Source organism: Sylvia atricapilla, chromosome 9, assembly GCF_009819655.1.
Source record: "Sylvia atricapilla isolate bSylAtr1 chromosome 9, bSylAtr1.pri, whole genome shotgun sequence".
Lineage (NCBI taxonomy): Eukaryota > Metazoa > Chordata > Aves > Passeriformes > Sylviidae > Sylvia > Sylvia atricapilla.
The window spans coordinates 21887110-21911643 of NC_089148.1; the positions used below are offsets into that span (position 1 = coordinate 21887110).

At 40.5% G+C, this 24534-nt stretch overlaps 1 protein-coding gene across 1 annotated transcript; it reads right to left on the bottom strand.

The window, feature by feature from the left end:
- Positions 1 to 749: 749 nt before the first annotated feature.
- On the bottom strand, positions 750 to 24534 carry CNN3 (calponin 3). The gene is made up of 7 exons (XM_066325241.1): positions 24368 to 24534; positions 5768 to 5889; positions 5272 to 5338; positions 3879 to 4016; positions 3290 to 3406; positions 2407 to 2553; positions 750 to 1858 (listed from the first exon to the last, which is right to left on the bottom strand). Exons 1-7 carry the CDS (start codon positions 24422 to 24424, stop codon positions 1511 to 1513), a joined length of 996 nt encoding a protein of 331 aa, XP_066181338.1. The 5' UTR covers positions 24425 to 24534; the 3' UTR covers positions 750 to 1510.

Here is a 24534-nt window from a genome sequence, read left to right on the forward strand (position 1 = left end):
CACAATTTCCAGTCTTGAGGAAAAAGTCCTTCATAAATTCAGAACTTGCAAATGTAAAACATTTCATATGTCAATGTAGTAAGTTTAAACTGCAGTGAACAATTATAAGATAACCTTGAATTATTTTACAGAAGTTAGAAACTACAACACTGGCCCCCATTGACACATGTTCTTTTTTCTTTTCTTTTTTAAAAAACAGTGCAGGTAAATTAGTGTAGGTTCTCTGCACTCCATGGTGAGGAAGAGAGCATCCTCCATTTAGGAATAAAGCTCTGCTCTCAGTAACTGTGTACTTGGGATTGCAGATCAGCAGGAACAAGGACTGTGTTTCTCTCTACATAATCTAAAGCAAGGGTGTTTTGAGTTCTCCAAGTGATGGTATTAAGGCAACAGGCTAAAGCAGAGGCAGCAATAAATATGTGCAATCCTTGTTTGCCTTGAGAAAATGGCAGGGATTTAGTGAACAGCTAAGGATCTCTGGTCATAACCTCAAAGTCATGAAGAGTGGAAGTGAACCCGGCTGTGAAAGCCCTACATTCCTCTCTTATTAAGTCAGTGTCACTCATTCCTGAGGGATTTTTACAAGATTGTTAGATTAAATCCCATGGAAAAGAATAAACCCAAACTGCAACAGACTAGAGTTCTACATTACCCTTAACACAGGCAAAGGTGATGCTTATCTGGGAATAATTCTTGTGATGCCTAATCTTCAGGTTTGTAGCATAACAAATGAGACAAGATAATCTACGTACCTTTAAGAAAAAAATATTTATTTATAAAAATACAATGGGATCAGTTTGAGAAGTGTGGCAATAAATACAGTTCAAGGAAGAAAAAAGCATTTCTACATGGATATATTATGGCACAATAAAAGGTAAATGCACCATCAATCATGGAACTTCTGTTGGCTCAAGACTTTGTACAAGCTCCCTTTTTAGTAAGACAACTATTTCTAAGTTTGGTCAGTGTTGATAATGGAATGAATACACAATCACAAATGCACACTTATGTCTAATGCAGGACTTACCATTAGCAAACAATACCTTAAAAACATAGCAATGATATTAAATCACTAATGAGATATCTTAAATTTAATTGGCAAAGACCACATATAACTTTAAGCATGAGATTCTTTTATCTCCTCCAGAGAAAAGCTGTAAATATGTAAAATGAAGGCTTAACTTGGTATGTAAAAACCTACTTAAGTAGAGATTGTGAGAATGCGTAGCTCCTTGCGAAACAACCTGGCTGTATGAGAGCACTCCCCCTTTCACAGTATTCCTTTTACTTCATACGGAGTTATCGGTTATGCTGTAGACTACAACTGTTACAGCACTAAAGGCAACTTAACAGGGAAAGGGCAGATAAAGGAGAAAGGAATGTATGTAAGGCAGTAATTCTTTAGGTACATTAAGTGTAGTGTGTAGGAAAGACAGGTAACAATTCCACAAGGCTAGTTTCGTTCTTACTGAATAAAATAATGGACTAATACTGAACTTTCGATGCAAAGCTAGTAATCAATGCCCTGGTCACTGTACTGACCATGGTAATCTCTTTGATAGTCATCTTGGTACTCTCCGTGATAGTCATCGGGGTATTCTGCCTGATAATCGCTATCGCTGATTTCTGACCCGTTAGTTCCTGTTCCTTGGCTGCCATTATGAATGACAGGTTCTGTGGGTGCAGCACAGTACTTGGGGTCATACACTTGCCGTCCAAGCCCATACACACTCATTCCCTTCTGTGAAGCTACTTTGTTGGTACCCATTTGTAACGAAATAGTTGAGTTATCCACAGGTTGTAATATGTGCTTCTGGTCGTAGATGTCTCTCCTGGTACCTGGTGCCAGCATACCAGCCTAATAAAACAGGATTGTAGAGGTTCAGTAAGAAGGTCGAGAGCTATGATTACTAGATTTATGATTTCAACTAGTATGCCTCATTGAAAGTGCTGAAAAGTAGGAATTACAACAAAACACAACTCAGTAACACATGTTCACTAGTAGGTAAGTCACGGAAGAAAATGCCTGCAGAAAGGTCCAATTTATGTTCCTCTTTGGAAAGAATATACTAAGTATTCTGACTAAGGTAGTGCCAGTAAGCAATTTCTTTTGTGCCTCTGTCTAGTTAATACTTAAAATGAAGTTACTGTTTTCTCCTGGTGTAACACTGCCAGCAGGAAATTCTAGAAGCACCGGGACATTTTTATGCCTTAAGACACTCAGCACAGAACACACTGGTTATGACAAGAGATTCAAGTTCCTCAATTACTGCACAAGAGCACAGCTGAACTCTACCCACTCACTGCTGCCTGTCAGACTCTGCTACTGGGCACCACTGCAGGCTCTCCTGTCCCACTGGGCTGAGAGCTGTGTCCATCCTGCACATCACACACAGTCCTGCTTACCTGACTGGCTCCTTTGTTAGTGCCCATCTGTAGGCTAATCGTCGTCTGGTCAAATGGCTTATCAGTTTGCATTTTTGGATCATAGAGATGTCTTCTAGTTCCATAAGCAGTCATGCCTGCCTGACTGGCACACTTGTTGGTGCCCATCTTTATTGGGGAAGGAAGAGGTGGACAGAAGAAATTACTTTTATTTGTACATTAAGCATAGTGTCAAGAAAAAAATATGGTTGGTAATGTGATGGCTCACAAAAAAAATAGTAATTTCAGTGCTTGTTTTCCTCATGTAGTTTGACCATTACCTGTAATAAATTACCCTTTCTCCCTACTGAGTTTCAAAAGGAAAAATAAAGGCAACTGTCATCCTAAGGCATTTCAGTAACTGTCATTTGCACAACTGCACTGCAATTGGAATGGACATATGCCTCAAAATGTAAAAAGTAACTTTCACCTTGGACAGTAACAATTCATTTATACTGCCACAATTTCTCTACCAAAGGAATTTTAAGATTTTACTTTGGCTTTTATAATCACTAAGGAAAGAGGAGAGAAAAAAATTTCTACGTACAAAGAGCTTTAACTATTCAAAGACTCCTACTTTGAAGCCACCTTAAAAGACAGAGATGATGCTGCTAGTATTAGCTGTTCCTTTTCTCCTTATCACTCTTACAGCAGGTTTAAAACAAACAAACTAACCTTCCAGGCAGTGACTTGAGCTTATAACGCAAATCAACTGCTTACAAGAATTAAAACCTCATTCCTCCTTCCCCGGTAAGAATATATTGTTATTCTGCACCTGGTTTTGCATAAACAATGTATCAGTTAATCAGAGCAAGAAAGTTCTCAATAGTAACAATTTAACTGCAAACTTGAATTTCATACTTACCTGCAGGCCAATTACACTTTGACCAGCTTTTAGTTTTCCTGCGTCAAAACTTCGTGCTTGTTTCTCTGCATATTTGACACCAATATCAATTGTAGTATGAAAACCTTTAGTTTTTGCCTATTTAGGGAGAGGGAAAATAGAACATTCAGTGTTTGAAGTGTATTTTCTGTCTCCAGTCCCTAAGCCTGGGCTCTGAAATGATGCCAGAAGCAGGTCTATCTCCATGAGACTGTGTGTCAGGGCTGAGAGAAGGTACCAGTTCCCTGCACCATTGGAAGGTGGCACTCCAAAGCTACCCGAGTCAAAAGGATATTCTGCAGGGGCAGTGTTCTCCTGTGAGCCTCCCTGTCCTGTGTATGCACATGGAAGCAGTCAGGAACCTTCAATCGGAACTCTTAAGCCTTCCTTCCCTGGGGCATGTGGGAGCACACAGCCCTCTGAAGTGCAACCTCTGCAATACCTCAGACTCTCAGTAAGGTCTGTTTTCTCCTGACAGGCTGGATGCTGTTTTCTGTATTTACATGGGTTGTAAGGGTACATCTGAGCTGGCACATGGATTTGGGCCAACTCCAGGGGTGCAAATACTTACCAGACCTGCCAGTGCCACTAGAGTAGTCTGTACTTGAGTCATATTTCCATTTTCAAAAAGATCATTTGCTTCAAAAATATCATGTGGCTTCATGCCGTAGACCTGGATGGCTTTGATAAAATTCCCAATGTTCTCCAACTAAACAGAAACAAAAAAGCCAGTTTTCTACACAGTGTTTTAAATCAGAAATTAAGTAGTTTTAAAGCCTCCTCGTGTTGGTTTGTTTGCTTGTTTTACTCAAGTTCTTTGCCTTGTGCAAACTGGACGTAACAGTTGGCATGGTTAAGAGTGACTGGTGGGAAATCTGGGATTATTTTTTGTTAGTTTTAATACTGATTTCAGAAATCAGACTAAGAGGTTATCCAGCCTGGCATCCCTCCATCAGTGAGTACCATATACTTTGTTAGAGTGGGCTTTGATAAGAAAACTTGTCTCAACTCTCTGTCCCTTCCAAGAGAAATTCTAATCTAAAATCTGCTTCAAAATTAGAAAATGTGACATAGTATCCATGCTATTTGACTTCAGCAACTGATAATTTTGAATAAAATAAAACCATAACTATGTGGATGGGATCCTTGTATGGACTGAAGGCATTATCTTGCTTACCTCCTGGAACAAATAAGCTTTGGTGTTTATCAGCACTATGTGCTGTAGAAATTGGAAAGCAGTATGGAATACAAAGAGTAAGGCCTGACTCTTCTTTCCTTATGAATTCTTAAAAGGTATTTAAAACTTAAAAAAAAGAAAAAAAAAAACCAACCACAAAAACTGTGTCCATGTTTAGAAGTGTTCAATGCCAAGAAAACAAGGAGGCTGACATAACAGTATTAAGCTATACTCAAAAAGACCAAATGCAGTAACTCTAGGCAGCAACTCTTCCCAGGCTTGTTCCAAATGAATGTTGCATCCTCTTCAGACCTTTGCAGGAGGATGCTTTAAACAGAGATGTCTAGATACAGGCAAGCTCTTGACCTAATACACTGCAGCACTGCCTGGATGGAAAACTCACTTGTGGTGATTTAATAAAAAGAAAACATCCTTTTTTTTTTTTTTTTTTTTTTTTTAAAGTGGGAAAAGGTGTTGCTATAGGGCTCTAGGTTGTTCTTCCATCTGACACTTCCCTGAACAGCTAAAGAACTGCTATTAAATACAGGTACTCAACTGCCACTGATGAACCACCTCAGCTGTAGCTGCACTGTGTTAAACACTGTTCATGTCTGCAGCATCCTCAACTCTTGTATCCTCAACTCAAGTATCATATGTAAACTTGGTGCTACTAAGATTTAAGATGTACCATTATCACAGCAAATTTGTTAATACAGAAAAAAAGTATTGTTTGGGGGATCAAGGGGTTAGAGGTGTAGTTCTGAGGTTGGTGTTTTTTTTGTTTTACCTGGTGCCAATTTAGTTTTGATTGATTAATTTTCTTCACTGATCCTGGCTGCAGCTTATTTATAAGCCTGGGGAGGTGAAAAAGAGGGAAATGCTTAAACAATAAATCTCATCCTTATACCATCTGTGCAGGCATTATATAATACTTCCACTCATGCTTTATTAGTTGCATTAGTTTCATCAAAATGGTTAATTTCTTGGTTCATACCGTGGGCTAGCTCGGTTCTCACAGGTCTAATAGACTGTAAGAATTTTTGCATGCCATTTGATTACTATAGAAATGAGCTGTGCCATTGAATTTTGAAATCTTATTTTAAATATAAGGGAGATTTAAGTGTTCATTTTTCCAACAGTTTCCAAGAAGTTGTCTCCCACCCTACAGTCAGCTATCTTTGACTGTAATTGTTGATGTCTTTTAAAGGGGAATCTTCAGAAAGTCCCTTAGTTCCTTGAAAGTAGAAAACTCCTAAAAATAAGGTTACTTAATAAATGCTTACTCGCATAAGATTATGCCATCTTTTAATCCCAGTTGAAAGTTTGCACCAATACTCAGCCCTGTAACCTCTTCTATCCAGTTACGCAGATCTTCTTCTATCTGGGGGTCATATTTCAGGGCAATCTGTAACACAAGCAGTCATAAAATTACTTCAGGAGAGAAATCTCCAACTCTTCCCCACCCCAATTCCCTTTCAGAGTATGCTATAGCTGTCATCCCGTAAATTCATTGCTGGACTTTTAAATTCTATTTTATACATCAGGGTACAGATGTAAGTACTTTATCCCTTTAAGAATAATTTTCAGGGCTTTACTAAAGGTCTGTTTGGAATAAGCACTTTTAAGCATGTAGCAGTTTTTCCTTGAGTAAGAATTCTGGAGCACCCGAAAAGTCTTTTGACAGCTGCAGAGGAATGATTTTGGAAAAAATATTCAGCCCAAGTTGTACTTTGGCAGGAAGTAAGGAAGGGAAATAGTGTATAATGAACACAAGAATTCTGAATTGCCATCAGTACTACTGCTCACATGTAGTTTTCTACATGAGAAATTTTATACAATAGATTTGAAGTTATTCAGCTGAAGTTTATAGTGGGTTTGCTTTTATAGCTAGTTTATGATTAATGGAGATGAGCTGGTAAGGTTTTGCCTCGTTGCAACAACATTAAGAGTTATCTCGCTGGGGATTCTGGGGGCTGTGTGTGTGTTGGTTTATCATTAACCTTTAGTATCCCTGCTATTTCTTTTCTCTTTGACCTTCTTGGAAATAAACTCTTTTGAAATAAACTGTGATCTCATATTTTAATTGAAAGGAAGAAAACCTGCAATAATCTTTGAAGTTTAAGACATCAAGGAGAGGCCCAGAGTTGCTAGCAAGAGGACTTTAAAATTAATTTTCCAGATGTTCAGACTTCACTACTCTGTGTGTAAGTTTATGCTTCAGTCACTAGAAATCAATCCATGTGAAAGGAATGCTTAAAAGCAGTGAACCACCAGCTGTCAACAGCATCCGTGTTCTTTCACTCTGCCCTTTGTTCCACTCCCCTGAATGCACCAAAAAGCAGCTCCGACTTCCTTCAGGCTAAACCTGTCACCTTTGCAATCTTTTTCAATATTGCCAAGTTGGACAAAATGGATTCTATCACTGAAATCATCACTACTTTTTCCCACAAGCAAAACAAGTTATGTGAGCACAAGGTTGTGTGGGATAAATAACCTCCACTGGCGCAGAGGTTGGCAACACTTCCACCTTCATTATTTGTCCTGCATGGGTCAGTGAGCAAGGTGGGAAGTGGGGGAGCTACCGTGAGAAACCTGACAGGCAAGCACAGAATGCACCTGCAGGATTTCTAACACGTGGAAAGTCAGTTCAGCTACACCAGTTGCTTACAAACACCTAACAAGAAACTCATGTGCAGCCATTCACAGTACATTTTGAGACTTTTTACATACAGTTTTAAGACTTCAGCCAAGAAGGGCCGGTGATTAGCAGCTATATTCATACTGAAGGAGATTATAATTCCAACAGATTTGAATTACTTGCATAGAGGCTATTGCTACATTTTGGCTAGCATTAGTAATCCCTGACTCCAAACCGATCAAACTACAAATTACAGGACTCTGTTGCCTATTTTTCTTCTAAGGGGAATGGAAAATTCCTGTATCTCTGGCTTTACTTCAAAAACTTGTCTGAGTAATACTTACTTTCCTTCTACTATTTGTAATAATAGTGCTATGGTGCCTTAGTTACAGATCAGGATAATGGACTAACCCATTTCTGCATTCAGATCTTGACTAAGGTGTAAATTTCTGTGCAACATTCTGTACAAGATGACAAGGAAAATGCAATGACTTTATTTTTTAATCACACCTTTTGGATATTAGGTAAGATTAGAAGCAGACTAGAAAAGCTAACTGAAAGTCACAGCTTCCAAGGACATGGCTGTGGTCTTCTCTCTTGAGTGGCAGATAGTCCCCCTTGCACCTCCCTTAAGTTTAGCACACCAGCAGCACAACCACGTTCATTTCCAGTGATGTAATAATGGCAAGGGATGGGTAACATCTTGAAAATGGTGTATGAAGAAGTCATCTTTCTCCTTCCTAACCTGGTGATTAGCTTACAAATGACTTTTCACAGGTATTTTTATTTCTTATGGAAGCAAAGCTCACATGATCACAGCCTTAATTTGTGTCCCCAGTAACATCGGGCAGAACCCAACTAGCTTGTTCAAAATTATAGAAAAGAAGCAGATTTGGACAGAATTGAGTGAGTTAGATTTTGTGTGAAAACAAATACATATGCAAGGGAGAAAGATACCAAAGCATCTTCCCCAAAAGACTGAATTGTGGCATTGTACTCTTCTTACACATTAGAGAACCTATTAAAATCTTGCAAAAGTGACCTCACCCACAAAACCTTAAGTTATGGGTACAGGCAAGATATACAGTGTATAATTTGTTTCTGTACCCCACTTCAAATGAAGGAACAGGATTTATAGAAAGGCCTGAACTTCCTATTCTGATGCTCCAGTTAGAAGACAGCAGATAATTTGGGCTGGTCATTTGTTTGCTGACAGCTCACACCGAGCTAAAATCACCATATTAGCATGCATGTAGGTACAAAGCAGGGGTTGAGCTAATCTCCACAATTCTTTAGTTACGTACATAATCAACACTGTGCTTTCTGAAAATTTAGGCAGTTCCAGTGTAGCTTAAAGACAATCTTAGCCATCCTGCAGTTGAAATCTTCTGGAATAGAACTGGACTTGTGTTTCTACCACTTAACTTATTTTTAAACACTGGTTTAAAAAAAAAAATAAAAAAAAAAAATAAAAAAATTTAAGTTTCTGATCATACCACCAAGAGACATTGTTTAAAGGTTAATATTTTCCCTCCCAATATTAAAAAAAAGTAAATATGGAAAGCCAGTAAGAGTAAGAACCCTGAAGACTTCTGTAAGTGTGGCTATTTTAATCTTTCTTTCCACGCATATAAAAGAAAAAAAAGGGAGAAAATTTCCTCATTTAATAGTGAATGCATTCCATGTCTGAGATTACAACTGAACTGAATATTAAATTGCTGACCCCACTGCTTGGAGACCTTAGAAGTAATCAGGTGGAATTTATTCACGTCTGAAAAATATTTACTTTATGTTGGAGCACTTTACCATGTGTTCAAATCTTGAGCTTTTCAAGAGGTTTTAAATTGCCCTGGGGTATCACTGCAGTGCTTATCTGGAGATAGGAAGTAAAAAATGCTTATACACATGAGGAGAGTTCTCACAGCACTAAAAACATTATTTTAACTAAAAACATTATAAAACGTTATTTTTGTTCTGATTTTTGAGCTGGTGAGAAACTAAGTTAGAAAAAGTGAAAATTTGTGCTAGTGTCTTTGCAAATTACACTCAATCTACCTGAAAAGCTAGAGATGTGGAATCTTTACCATCAGGCTCTAAACATGTGAGAAGAAGGGATTAAACAGGGAGAGTGACAGGTCAGATACTACCAGAAATAAGGCATTATGCTTATTCTGAATTCTTAGCTCTTCTATTCCCAATGGCACAACCAGAAGTTATGTAACACTCTTGCTGAATATTTAATATTTTCCACATGTGGATATCAGAGATGTTCCAGTTTTTGTTTGACTGCTGTGAGGTGAAGCCAGAGGCTTTGATATGAATGTAAAAAAAAAAAAGTCTTTTTCCATTACTACTAATGCAAAATATGCCAGCATTTGATCCTTTATAAATACTAAACTTTCATGAAAGATACTTAAATCTTACAAGTCTACAGCAAGAGAAAATATTGTCTACTGAGGATGAAAGCAGTAGCTAAGGAGCTTCATTCAAAGTATCATCAGTGCCATGAAAAAAACCCCTACAATTTCAGAATACTGTAGAAATTATTCAATTGTAGCAATGGATATAAGATTTTAGAGAAGTATCATGTGTGATAGCAGGAAGCCAACTGTTCATTTCTTTCTCCTGAATGTTGAAAGATAGACAAAGTTGTCGATGTTGCTCTTTCTGTTGATGCTTCAGAGATACAGGTTTAATAGAAATATCTTTGAAAGGAAACAAATGTTTATACAAGTGGTCCAAATTATAGGTGATCCAAGGTTGTGGAAGGAAAAGGCTGGGTGTTACTTGCCTATGACAAACTGATATACACGTGTTAATGCTCAGGCTGGAATCCTTGGATTAAACTTGATACCTGCCTCTGGCAACTTCACACCTGACCCTCACACCTAGTTCTGTTTAGGTAGGACTTTCCTGTTTGGGAGATCTTAGAGTGTAAAAATCCTCCCTCCATGTGTAGTACAGGGACAGTAACAATACCACTGATTTTATCAAGCTCATGAATTCCTGGAAGCTAGCGAAGTTCTGCTAGCCAACTTTAATGATCTCTCTGTGTCCCTTGAAGCTACTCAGTGTGCCTGTAGCATGTTTAGTTTGAGTGATGATGTTAACCAGTACTTCACACCATAACTGATATCATATGGACTTTGAGCTGTCCTTTTATACTAATCTTTTCCAAATTACACAGTACGCACAGTACGCTAAGGGCTACGTGTATGCCAGATTTCCAGTTTGAGAGTTCAGCTGGCTACATTGCTGCTGCTCTGGAAAAATACTGTAACAGGATCTCAAGGAAGAGTTTAAGCACACTGCACTTCTTTTTACACTGGGACTAGCAAGCACAAATCTTACTAAGTTAAAAAGCAGGTATAAAAGATAAAACTTTTGAAGTTAAACATCATGTCCTAACAGCTTGCACTTCTTAGTTCTCATGAAATTTCTAATTAAAGCTGCAGGCTTCCTGCCCTCCCCAGCAGGAGTCTAAGGTTTAATGTGCAGCATGCTAGATTTAAAGTAGTAGTAGATATTTGAAAAGACTTCTCTTTAGTAATAAGTTTCAACCAAAAAAGCAAGTGCTTGTTGAAGTACATCAACAACTCCACAGGAACTGTGTTTGTCAACAAAACTTAAGATGTATTTACATATAAAACTGCAGCTGAGTAGATTGTCCATTTTGGTTTTCCAGCATAAATAAAGTTCAGGGCCATGTACAGCAAGAGAAATAACCAGGACTTCACTCCAAGATAAGATAGCATAGAAAGAGATTACATATGTGCGTTTTCACCAAAGTGGACAGAAAAGTAGATAAAGCCCTAAGTTTTGGATTTTAATGTTCTTCATAGGCAGAAATTTGGTATGGTGCATATTCTTGCCTAAAGTAACACAAAATTACTAACTTTTCAATTAAAAAACAAGATTGAGCAGAGAAAGCTTGCTGAATTTTTAATAAGTATAGGAGCATATTCATCTTGTATGGAGTTTAATCCATGTCTAGTCAGAGGGGTTAACATTAATTTTACTTTTACACATTTAGATCATAAACTACTGAAAGCAAATAAAAACAAGAAATGAAAAACTCCAGGTTTTAAGACCTAAGGTTGTACAGTTTAAATTTTAAGCAGTAATTTGTTCCTGTATCCACTTTTCAATCTTTATTAATTCGGAACTGTCTGAATTGCTGTGATTTCAGTGCTGCCTTTGCAAACACCCTTTGCACTGAAATAAGCACTACCTTCAGCAGCAATTTGTCCTGCTGAGGCCAAAGATACTGATACTTCTTTTTCATTTGCTTGGCATTAGTTTGTGATGAAATCTTTTTCCTCCCCTTTTTTAAGGATTTATGATGGTATGTGAAAGATTGAAATTTCTCTCCTAGTATCAAGGCAGAAGCAGCTCTTGACAGCCCTTACTGCTCAGAAGTGGGAGTCAGGCAGACCACATTGTTATCTAGAATTCCTGTTCATCGCCTGCTGTTCCACAACAGAGTTTTGAATCATCTAACTAAAATTTACACAGCAAAATACCTGGGAGAAGAAAAGTGTCAAGAGCTTAGTGGCTATGTGAATAACCAAGAAAAAGGCAAAGAAGAGTAAATTCCTTTCATTAAAGAGGGAGAAGGATTTTTTTTTTAATTATATAAGCAAGCTAAAACTTTCTGGTTAAAATTCTGTGGTGTAAAGAGATTACAGTAGATATCTAATCTTCAGCTTCAGAGGTGACAAAGTGGCAAGGACATAATCACTGGTTATTTAGTCATAGTGTAAACAAATAGCACACTGTAAGTTGAGACAGAGAACTTAAGAGTGGAAAAATATAAAGTTTTGGGTTTTACTGGAAGTGGATAAGAAGAGGTAGTGGCAGGGTGCCAAGGTGATTATCAAGGGGAGCTTCTTGCCATTTGAACTACCCAATAAGCTCTCATCATAAGGACAGATTAATTTCATGTATGTTGACCTGGATTGCAAACAAAAGCAAGTGTCAGAAGAGGCATATTTGTGCACAAGAACCCCAAATGTAATGGGAATGTGACAATCTAGATGAAAACCAAAGAGGAAATACTTAAAAAACTCAAAGCCACCATTCAGTAAGCCCTTGTATTTGAAGATGGGTTTTTTTTCTGTCACTATGGACTGTTGCACAGAAAGGCAGACAACACTGCATTAACATTGCTGAAAGATCTCACTATATCCCCAAATGCTACTTAGCACAAAAATTTTACAGCTGTATCCATTTTGCTTAATATTCAACCTTGGGTTTTTTATGTGTAGTGTAACTGATACCCTGCCAACATCTCACTGTTTTCTCTGTAAATCAAAATTTAGGCTACAATCTTTAAAGAAGAGATGGATGAGCATTAATCCAAAATTCCTGGCACTCTTCCCATAGGCACCAGTTTAAACTCTGTGAAGTGAGAACAAACCATGCCTCAAAGTTTCCAAGTCATCTTACAAGTACAGATACCTGCAGTTATGCATGGTGCTTGTTGCCAGATCAGCTGGCTGGAAGAACTGACTGTTCTCCTCCCTGGTTGTCCAGCAGAACTTCATGACATTTTGCAAGCTATTCAAGAAGCCAGTGCTACCATCTCTTCCCCCAGAGTGCACCAGCAACTCAGACACACGCCTGCCCTTGGACTGAATGCTTCCCTCTCCTTCTCAGCAGCTGCTGCAATGCCCTCACTTACTAAAACATGTTCTCAGCTTTTCTTGCACCTTTTGCTCTTATCATGGTTTGTCATAGTCACAGCTTTCTGGCTTGTAACTCCAATTCTCCTTAGCCATCAGTTTCCACTGTCAACTGTAGCACCTTCTGGTCGTGCCACCATACTTTATACTTCTTGCTATCGAGTTCCTTTGCTCTCTTTATTTAGTCTGTATATTGCTGAACTATTTCTGTTTCTTCACAGAACATGGCTCTAGTAGTATCCACTATTATTTTAAACCACTGCTGGTTTTTCTTTCAAAATACCACTGGGATATGAAATTTGTTCTCAGCTAAGACACAGCTGATCCAACCCAATGGACAAAAGCCTCTTAGTCCCTGATAGGAACGGAATTCTCCTTCCTTTGAAACCCACCCCCAGTATGAGAGATATGACACAGCAAATCTGGACAGGCTCTGAGATCACGAGCAGTAATGTCTCCTGTGAGACAACACACTGAGTGCTGCATGGAAAATCCTGGTAACCTGATGGACAGTGATGCCTAGTTAATCTTTGGTGGGGGAAAGGAAAAAAAATCATACAGAACAATCTGGTGCATAAACAGGGAAAAAAAAATTCCAAAGCATCTGAAAACAATTTCGTTTTTCCGGCAGTAACCCAGGAAACATCTCCTGAGGAAACTGTTACTGTAACTTTGGTAGAACAGCGCTGTCAAAGCCTAGAAGTCTGCAAACAGAAACAGTAACATCAATGATCACTCAATCTTTCTCATAATACTTTTCTAATCTACTGCTACTAAAGAAGCCCAGGAAATTATATGTTCTTTCAAACCCTCTTCTTCTCTTCAAACCCTCTTCACTTACCCAAACCAGAGTAATTATGTTCTACAGCAGGAAGCACGTAACTGGTAACTCAAACATACCTCTCAGAAAAGTTGGCTAAAGGAAGCTGAAGTCTGTCACTGCAAGTGTTGTTTTAAAAGTTACTCAAAATGCACATTCCTTCTGGCTTCCCAGAAAAAGGCACAATCCATGCTGCATTTTCTCAGCACTTTTTCCGAACGTAAACCTCAAGACTTATCACTCTTTTTCCCCCCACCCAGTAAGCTCATCTACTTGATTCCTTGCTGCCAGCTGTGATGCCAGGCATAGGCTTGACTAGGAAATGAACAGATGACAGGGCAGGTTGTGAGGTGAGAGGCATCTCCCAGTTAATAGTGCTCAGTGCTTCCCACGGACCGCACTGATAGCACTTGGGTGCGTGTCAGCCTGCACTGCTTTAACTCCATGAACTCACATTGGCTGAACAGGCTGACTGAGGTGCCTGTGATAGGTATTCATAAAGAAAACACAGATTCCTCTCTTTCTTACTATTCTTCCACATAATGATTCAATCTGGCATTTTTTGGTTGTTGGGGGGGGGGGGGGGAGTTTGTTTGTTTTTTGGTGGGGTTGTTTGTTTGGTTTGGTTTGGGCGTGGTTTTTTTTGGTTGGTTGGTTGGTGTTTTTTGTAATTTAGGTGAGAGGCATGATTTCATGAGAACTTCCTTATCTGCTTCCAGCTACTAAGAGCTGCATAGATTTATCTTTCATAAAGGTAATAAAGGTAGATCAAAATCTTTCAATTCATGCATAGCATGTTTTTCTGGTTAAGGTAATTTTACCTTAACCAGAAAAGGTAAATTTTGCTAGTTTTCTTAGCAGAAGCACAAGTGGTGCAGATTTCACACCCAAAACTTTAGAAGACCTTGTCTATCAACAGCTTCATACTCTTGTTTTGCTTTGCTGCCAGCAAAAATATGGCAAGAATGATCTTGGCACAAAGAATGAAAGACAACGATAATCTGGTGTTCCTGGCCCTCCACCTCACACCCTCCCATATATCTCTGACCAATTAAAGTTCAATAGGTGATGCACAAGGTTGATTATAATCTAGGAAACATTCAAAAAAATTTTAGATTTGGCCACCCAGACAAGTTGTGCTTTAACCACATAAGAAGTGTTATAATGATATTTTTTTTAAAAGGGTGATGACCATAAACATATTAGAAAATGTTTATTTAATTTTCTAATAATTAATATACACCTTAAGAAGAAAGTCTAAGGAAAGTAAGACAAAGTGAAAAAAATTATGATTACATGAACTTCTAGCTCAACCTTTTATTTCATGAAAATGTAGTTTTAGGAATATACAAATCAAGCCGTAAGTCTGCTACACTGGGGTTTATGAGTAAAGAAGAAAGTACAAGTGTGAAAGTAGGAAAGACAGTCAAACTCTGAAGTAACAGGTTCTGATTCAATACCCTGTAGGAACTTTCAAAGCACTATTTTCCAGCAATTCAACACAAGCAGAAAGAACGGCTGGCACTGCTGGGGGTAGGTAGGAGATGCACATACATGCTGCATCCAAAACTCAGGACAACACAAGGCAAGTTGTGGTGTCATTATGCTGCACTCTTGAATTGATAATAGGTTTGAAATACCCCAGCAGACTGTGTGGGCAAGGCTGTGCTGCAAATGACTGTGAGAGGTCTCAATCCTCAATTATTTAAGGTCCTGTTATTGTTCAGCAGAACAAAATGCTCAGGTGCACTCACTGAACTTTAACTTTGTTAGATATATTTTGTTCCAATTTTGTTCCATCCATTCAAAGACCAGTGCCTTATCGCTGATATTTAATCTCACAATCTTTGTTTACTTTTTAATTAAAACCAGCTAGGTTCTTTCAAATAGAAGTAGCTTTCCATATCAAAGACATTTTCATACCATCATTTATTAATGATAAAGGCTGCCATCAAGACAGACCATAGTAAAAAGGCATTAATCTTTATTTTCTTCAAAAGTTACTTGTACTTTTTACTTATATAGGGCAGAATTAATGGAACAATGTCAGCAAGGTAAGGCAACAGCTTCTTGCAAAAGGAAGCAAAAAGAATTTAGTGTTACCCCACCAGATACATGCCGGAACTGATACATATGCTTCATTGACTTAACACAGTGTTGACTTCCAATTATGATATATAATGGAACTTCTAATTGATCCCCCACAGTGTTATGAAGTGAACCAAAGCAGTGGCAGCTCAGGCTGGTCATGCAGTGGGAATCTCAACAGGAGCTGCAGTACAGGTCCTGCTCCAGCACATCCTCCTGCTTGGTGAGTACTGGCCTGAGCTCTGACTTGTGTTCTGCCCATGCTCAACACAGAAGGGAAATTCTCTGCTGGTGTCCATGGCAGCAGCAAGGCAGAAGTTGCTTTTCACCATGAACGTTTAACTTTAACCAAATCCCTTCCCAAATGCATGTGCATTTAATGCCTTCCCTTTTTCTGTGAAGGCTTCTAGCATACAGTCAACTGATTAGGGACAGCAGAAAAATAGTTTTAAATTGAATTATTCTTATTCCAGCAAAACCAGGGTTGCTAAGATAATGCTGCCTATTAATAAGAGGCTGTAGCAGTGGAAATATCAGCAGGAAAGCAATATAACAGGAGAGCTTTCTTAGCAGGAAAGCAAAGTAAGGTTCTTGTAATAGTAACATCCAGGTTTATCCTGGGAAGAGCCATGGTAAAAACATGCAAAGCAAGGCAAGAAGATTTGTTTAGAATCTATCTATAATTCGGCCAGCTAGGCTTTTCAGTAGATCAGATTCCATCTTCATGCAAGCATTTCAGAATAGCAAGAAAGTGCAGAAATATTTAGGCAAATACTTGGTGTTCCAGTCCTGTGTGTATGCACAAGCCACATAATGTTTCACTTCACTGTACCTCTTAAGGATTACTTGGTAATCAAAAGGTTGTCTAAATAAAGTTCTGCCTAAATAAAGTCCTCAAGAAAAGTCCTGTGTTGAGCCCAGAATACAGGGTTGAGTCTTGGAAGGCAAGCAGCAAAGGCACTGAATGGTAAAAGTCTGGTTTCCATGAGTGAGTGAGTATCAGTGACCAGGGCAAGCTCAGGCTCCCAAGGCTTAAAGCCTGCTTGGCCCAGCTGCTGGGACTGGGCAAGGCATTGGGGACGGTCCAAGCAGGGCACTAGACCGTGGCTGTGACAGCAGCACTTCATCCTCACCGTGGTGGCCTTCCCTCACTGCCAGCTCCTCCAGGGGCACTGATGCCTCTGCCAGCCTTTGCCAGTCATACATCCAGAACAGAGTCCACTTTGAGTAAGAGAGTTTTGTACAAGCAACAGAAAGTTTAATTATGTTTCTCTTCTAAATATGTACTAAAATCTGCACTGTTTTGAAGAGGAGAGGTGGAAAAAAAAAAAAAAAGGAGGGGAGAGGGGCAAGTGTGGGTGGGAGGAGGGAAGGGTTATTGCACTTAAAAAAAAAAAAAAAGTCCTAAACATAGAACAACCCACCTGAAGAAAGTCAAAACACTCTTTGAGAAAATCACTGTCATTCAACCCCACTAAATAGAAACAATGACCTAAGTTACAGTGAGGCATTACTGCAGAACCGAATGTATTTACTCAAAAGAAAGTAACTATACAAGTTAACAGTTGTTTAGAATCAGATACTTACAAAAAGCACTTTTAAGCAAAAGAGTCCCTCTTAAGGAAAAAAAAGAAGGATTTTCACATGATCTCACTTAGAAAAAATCTGTTTCAAATTGCCCTATGTGTCCTGGCCTCCAGCCCATTTTTACTGAAGGCCTTTCCTGTACAGTTCCATAGGGGATGGGAATCTCTACAAAGTTTGCCTTAAAAGGACGTGTCAGATGCCCAGTGTATACCGTGTTATGCAGCTACAGAAGCTAACAATTCTGAGTACAAAGAAGTTTCTATCCTTTATTCTCCGAGACAAATTATAAACTACTTGCAGACAAGAAAAAACATCCAAATTAATGTTCTGTCAAAAGAAGATGAGGTGAGACAAAAAAGACAAAAATCAGGTGTGTACTGCTGTCCTACAAGAATGTGTGCATCCATTCATCTATCTTTCATGGGTATTGACTCAGCAACAGGACTATAATAAGTATTTTTCTCCAAATTTTAAACTAAGTCTAACTCTGAAACCACACAAAGAGTACATTCATTTGTAAATTTGAAACAAGCAAGCATTACTGTAATGCAAATCATAGTTTTTAATTTCTGAGGCTGCTGATCCCATTTAATTGCCATGACTGTCAAGCTCTATTTGCTTTCTTCAGGAGTGTTCTAGTCACAGGAGGTACACTGTGAGCTTGTATTCAAAGGATGCAAAACACTTATCTCATATCCTTAAAAATTAACCTTTGCAAGTTTCGTGATTTTCTATCACCAGTGTAAGATTTACTAAAAGTGTATTAATCCACCATAAAAAAAGGTCACTGTAATACATTTTATAAATGGACAGAATATGCTTTAAATTTGAAAGTGCAGACACGGGGTGCTTACTAAGGTTAAACATAACAAAAGTATCAGCAAACATCCTCACTGTTCATTTACTTGTGCCCTGTGCGGGTGCAGCACTGGCAGTTCTGTCTGTGCTGTCCCCACACACAGGAGCAGACCTGTGTCTTGATGCTCATGAGACAGCAGCAGCTAATCCTGGCTGTGCCATGCCATTCATCACCTTCCTCCTAGAAAAAATGGTGTAAGATGAGAAGCAGAACTTGAAATGACAGCCCTCACTCAGAGTTAACACAGGCAGTGACACTTGCCCTGCACTGCTCCACACCTCAGCTCTGAGGCCTCCGAAAGACAACTGTCAACTGGGCAAGGAAATGTCAGGATATACTGGGGATTTAACCACTGGGCAAAGGCAGATAACTCTCGTGTCAGTGGTGAACAGCTATGACTGCCAGATGTCCTTGGGGCAGCCACTTTCACATATCTGTTTAATCCACTCAGAGGCTCCTGAGCTGAGCACAGGCCATTTCTACCAGCTGCGGTTGTGTGAGGGCTCCCGGAGGCGAGTCTCCTTGTTTGTGGGCTCAGGCAGGAGTCCAGAACAGCCATGGGTGCTAACATCCAAGCTGCTGGCAAGAGAAGTGTTTCCATGGCAAATCATGGCTTCTGCTCATGCTAAGAGATGAATCCTTGCTATGAACTGTCAACCCAATGCCACGTATGTTCCATCACCATCAGTCTGGACCTCTTAGTAGGGCTGCTTATTACTGCTGTAGTGTTAATACTTCTCTTGAAGTAGCCACAGAACTGGAAACCTGTACTTGATCATGCCTAAGAGAACAGACCTGTCCTGAGATTGTAACAGTGAAAGTGGTAAACGGATCAGACACATCAAGGTAGAGCACACACTGAGACAGTGAAGGATGAATATGAGTGGAAACACTAGTGGTTAAGATTCTCCACTGCTGGATTACCTTCCTTGTTTAACAACAACGAAAAAATCTAATTAATCAGCATTAATACCAATTCTCAGTCAGTATGAGAACTCTTCACACACAGGACCTAACACTAGGAGAATACAAATTAGTAAGTTACTACAGCTTAATAAAGCCAGTGATTCACTGGGTTTCTTAAAAAAATATCCTTTGCAAAATCTCCAGCAAGAGGCTAAGCTTATGTTTCAGCAATTGAGGTGGCAAACACGTTCTCAAAAGCGCAGGAGGCATCTGATCAGAAAAGGAACAAGGCACGATTTGGAAGTGGACAGCAGCAGGGCCATATTCAAGCAAGTGTTGTTCAACACAATTAACTGAAATTTAATACGGTCAGTCAAAGTGAAACTAAGCATCAGAAACAAGTAACCAGAAGAAAATTGTAAACAAATTGGAAAATTCTCATCAATTGGTTGCTGATACATTAAAAAATACATCCTAAGACTGACAAAAGAGATGGTCTCATTTTTATATCACTAATGTGCTTTTAGTGATGCACATAGTTATTGTGCCAAACATAAATTATAAGTTTACATATGGAATTATTCCACAGTCATATTTATGTTTCATGGACAGTGTTTCTATGGACTCAATTATCAAAACTGTACCATTAAGTACAAAGTTTTGAAGTTCACTTGAACTGCAGATCTGTTACCAATGCCTGGATCCAGCTGGAAGAAATTCACATTTTTTTGAAAAAAATACCAAATTTGGACACAAAGAGAAAAGTTTTAGTGCTTTCCACAGTGAAACTGATATTTAGCTAGGAAGAGCCATGATTAACTATGAGAAACCATGAACTAACTGGAGCAAACTGAAGTTTAACACTTGCTCCTACAAATTCTTCTGCCATTTCCTTTGGAATTCCCTTTTCAGTATGTATTTCTATTACAATATTTCTAAGAGCACCATAATATTAGATTTTTATTTATTCCTCATGCAACAAAATGAAGATTTGTGTAATGCAAATGCTCATGCAGGCTGATTTTAAGCAAAACACCTGAATTTAATTCAAAACTTGCAAATTAAAGATATTACTTCTTTAAAAGTTAGATGGATGCCTACACACAAGAGAACAGGAATGCAGAGATTTTATCCTGTCACTTATGATGACAGAAGATATTCTCCTCTGCTCTCAAAGCCCAAGTTTTCACTGCCTTTATCCAGTATCATCTCAGTTTTTATTACATCATTTCAGACAACATTAATTAAAATGCACTTTTATCAGCAGCAAACATTCTTACCTCAGGTTCACAAAATTTGGTGACCAAACCTTTCCTTTAACAAACCTTTGTTTGTTAAAGGAAAATAGTCTAGAGGAAGCATGGTAAAGCTTCTACAGTAAAGCAAATATATGGTAGGAAGAGATGCATGTTAAGAAAGGAAGAGGGTATTATTTCTGTTTTGAAAGGAGGGGTGACAAAGAGGATGGAGAGGTTCAGTTCAACCAGACAGCCAAAACTTATCCCACTATTAAACCACTAATTAAAAAATCTGAAGGCTAGTGATTTTAATCTGATTCCCAGATAAAAATATTTATTAAAAAAAGGTGATTTCTGAACTTAGAAATTAAATCTGTTTATTTGGCCTGTAGGAGGTAAAATAGATGACAAGAATTTTCTCCTCAGCAGTTTCAAGAGGAACACAATAATCATACCTAGAACCAGTTTGCATTAGTCACCACAGACTTTAATTCTTTTTCATTAATTGGTATTTGCCCTCAAGAAGGAAAGCAGGAAACACTACTGCCCTCCTGCACACTTGCAAAATAGGGAGATACTTTGTTTACAGGCTTAATTTGTTTAAGAGCCTTCACTTTACAAAGTTTGTTTCCTCTCCTCTTCCATTTCATTGGGGCTTGACCTTTTAGGGTGACATTGCAGGGCTGTCCCTCAATTACTCTGCTGTCTTTAAAAAGTCTGGAAAATGGCACTGCCCAGTGACAGCTTCCTGAGGCTGGGATGGCTCCCAGGGAAAGTCAGGGACATGCAGTAGCCAAATGCTATGCAAAAGTTTTCTCCCCACACAAACCATACTCCTGCCCTCCCTCACTTTCTTATGAAGATGAAACTGGCACTGTATCAAACATAAGAGGAGGGAGAAGAGAAATGCCTGCCCAAAACAAATAACATTTCCATGGGAAGGGTGGAGCCAACTAGGAAGCAGCTGAATGGACCGGAACCTCTTCTCCTGCTGCCCAATGTTCCTGTTTGCTCCACACCTTCTGCAGCGAGACAATGGAGCATAAATCAGAGACAAATATAAAATCGAGTTTGCAGCTTTATCTAATTGGCTCATCATCTCATGCTATGTCAACCTCACATACTGCAGAAACTCCCCCATTGCTCAAGAAGAAAATTATTTCTTGCCTGCAGAAGAAACCATCCAATTCCATCAGCTTAAAGGGCTCCCCCACTGAATATTTGTTTTGGATCAATTATCGTCTGTGATCTCAAGTAAACAGGGAATCAGCTTCAAAGGGATTACACTAGTTTGACTACCTACACGTTTCTCATGCAGACAAGTTTCCTTACAGCTGGGAACCAGTACACAAACTCCATGCTTTCTTTGTAGGAATGAGGAAAGAGATTCCTAACAGAGACCAGACACCATATTAGTGTGAACTAAGGTAAGGAGCAAAACAAGAGAAGGGTGGAGCCTCAAAAGGGTAAAAAACCCCCACAAAAACAAACAAACAACAACCCCCAAACAACAAACTAGAGATAGATTTTATGCTGAATCTCGAACCTCAATTAAATTAAATTCTTAAAAAGAATCAGGACATGTTATAGTCATCCGTTCAAATACCATAGCAAACAAAAGGTCTCTCTGAACACTAATAAAATGTCAAATGAGAAAATAAAGAATAAAAACCAAAACCAAGGGATTTTTTTTCTCTAGCACAGCTGGACCCTCAGGCAGCATAGCTATGAAGCTGTCTGTTTATTGCACAAAAACACTACTTGGGGATCAGCACTGGAAATTTCAAACAAGGGTATTTAGAGTAACTATCATTCAAGCATGGAAGTTCTACAGCAACTTACAAACATTAACCCAAAAGGACATTAAATGACAGAATGGGTTGCAAAAAGGCCAGTATTTTAGAAATTGTGATTATAATTGGCAGCAAAAACTGATCCTCCAAGAGTTGGAAAATAATTCTTCAAATCTTCATGAGACAGAAAAATCTGGGAAAAGGAATTTTTGATCTTAATAGAGACATTATCAGCTAATCCTCTAGAATTATACAGATGAACAGACACACATCTAACCCACAAACCCATGCAACATACTAGGTTGGAGGTCCACAATATACCTGTATATAACACAACTGCTTTGAAATTTGACCCCTTACAGTGAGAACAACATTCTAAAAGCTCAAAGCTGCATCTCTTCTGGAGTTTTTGTTGTTCATTGGAGGTGTTTTTTGTCTGGAGTTTTTGAAAGGGAATGAGTTCATTTGTCTTTGGTGCACTTGAATTGTTTTCTATGGCTCTGCTGCACTGACACTTTCAAAGAATGCAGCAGAAACCTGCAAAAAAGTAAACTGGAGCTGCCCCAAAACACCCACCCCTCTGCAACTTGTGCATTGAAGACAGAGAATGTGAGCAAAACAAAACTCAGCAAGATGAAGTAGAAGGCCCTTTGCATATAAGTGTGAAATACACCAGTTTCAAACCCTCTGCTAATGCACAGGCTTAGAAGAGCTCCTCAGGAGGCCCTAAGGAAGCTGATGGCAATAAGAAACTGAAAGAAAGAACAAAGAGCTTCTTCCCATCTTGTTCCCATTAAGGGATCACTGTTAAACCTATATAATGTTGTCAATAATCTTTAAAGTAGAAAAGCATCTACTTTCTTCCTAATTCACATGCAATAATACACAACACGTTTCAGTCTTTTTTTAGGTTTGGGTTGTTTTTTGGGGTTTTTTTCAGTCTGTAATGGTGTAAGATAAATCACTAAGTTTAGATCCTGGACGCAACCACTCTGGTAGACATTTATATGATATCAAACTTTGCAGCAGAACCCTCAACCACCCTGAGAAAGCCAATAAAGAAAAAAACAAAGCAAAATGCTGCTTTTTAAAGCATAAATTACAATGCTTCAAGTAACTACTTTTCTCCCTGTTCTCCTTTCTACTCAGCACAAGTAAAACAGGCTTTGGGGATCTGCTGAAGCCTGAAACCAGACGTGAAACAACCGGTTATTAAAGACCACGTTTAGATTTTAAGCCTGTGAATAAAGACACTGAGCACCAACTTATCCCCGCTCATTTAGCGGTGTGATTTTTATTGCAAAGGTTTTCCCTCTTACTTGGTAACTGTTCGCTGCAAGGTAGCAGCCAGTCTAACAGGGCAACGTGAGACACCTTTTGTTCCTCAGAGTATGAGAGCAACCTCAGCAAAGCCGCGCACAGCCGGCGCCCGCCGCTCCGGCCGCGGGGCCCGGCTGCTGTCAGCGCTGCCTTGTCTGCCGCTTCCAAGCGGAGTTCCCCGGCCGGCCGCGGGGCTCCCGGTGCCGCTCCCCCCGGGGCGCGGGTCCGCGGCCGCGCCGCCTTTGTGCGCCCCCGCGGGCGGGGCGGGCCGGGCGGACAATGCGCGTCTGTGCGGGCCCCGCGCCATTGGCCGCGCGCCGCCCGTGCCCATGATGTCATGCGCCTGGAATGCGCCGCGCGGGGGGCCGCGACCCGCGCCCCGCCCTCCGCACCGCGACCCGCGACCCGCGCCCCGCACCGCGACCCGCCCTCCGCACCGCGACCCGCGCCCCGCCCTCCGCACCGCGACCCGCGACCCGCGCCCCGCACCGCTCGGCGGGCCCTCAGCCCCGTGCCCGGCTCTGCCTCGCCGCGACCCGCCTGCCCGCCCCGCCGCGCCGCTCCGCCGGCCGTGGGACGGCTGCGGGCCCCGGCGCCGCGCCCCGCCCGGTCCCGGCGGGAGAAGGCGGCACGGGGGGGATGTCCCGCGTCGGGGCTGCCGGCACGGGCAAGTGCAGCCCGAGCGACCACGCGAATCGCGGCTCCGCACACGGGTCCGCCCGGGGCTGACAGCTCTTCGGTGCCCGCAAGTTTCCGGAGCGGTGCGGCGCAGGGCAGCGCTGTCCCGGGCCGGTGGCGGGCGCATCCTTGCGCGCCCTCACCGCGCGGGGCGGGCGGGACCCCGGCTGGCAGCCGGAGGAAGCGGAGCCCCGCGTCGCGTCGCGCCTCATCCCGTCCCGCCCCGCCGTCCCGGCGCAGACAAAGCCCGGCGAACCCCGCGCCGCCCGTACCTTGTTCTTGACCTCGGCGGAGAGCCCATAGGAGGGCCCCTTGTTGAAGTGGGTCATGTCGGTGGTCTCCCGCGGTTCGGGGGCGCTGATCGCAGGCGCTGGCGGCTCCGGGCTGAGACGAGAGTCCGCCCGCGGCCGCGGAAACTTCTAGTCCCTCCCACCCGGCC

Bases quoted from the DNA above. Each gene is read 5' to 3' on its own strand.
- CNN3 (XM_066325241.1), bottom strand. From the start codon at position 24,424: ATGACCCACTTCAACAAGGGGCCCTCCTATGGGCTCTCCGCCGAGGTC. The intron at 5,890-24,367 runs GTACGGGCGGCG...CTTGTGTTACAG, and splicing joins CCGCCGAGGTCAAGAACAAG to ATTGCCCTGAAATATGACCC. The intron at 2,554-3,289 runs GTAAGTATGAAA...TCCCCAATAAAG, and splicing joins AAAGTGTAATTGGCCTGCAG to ATGGGCACCAACAAGTGTGC.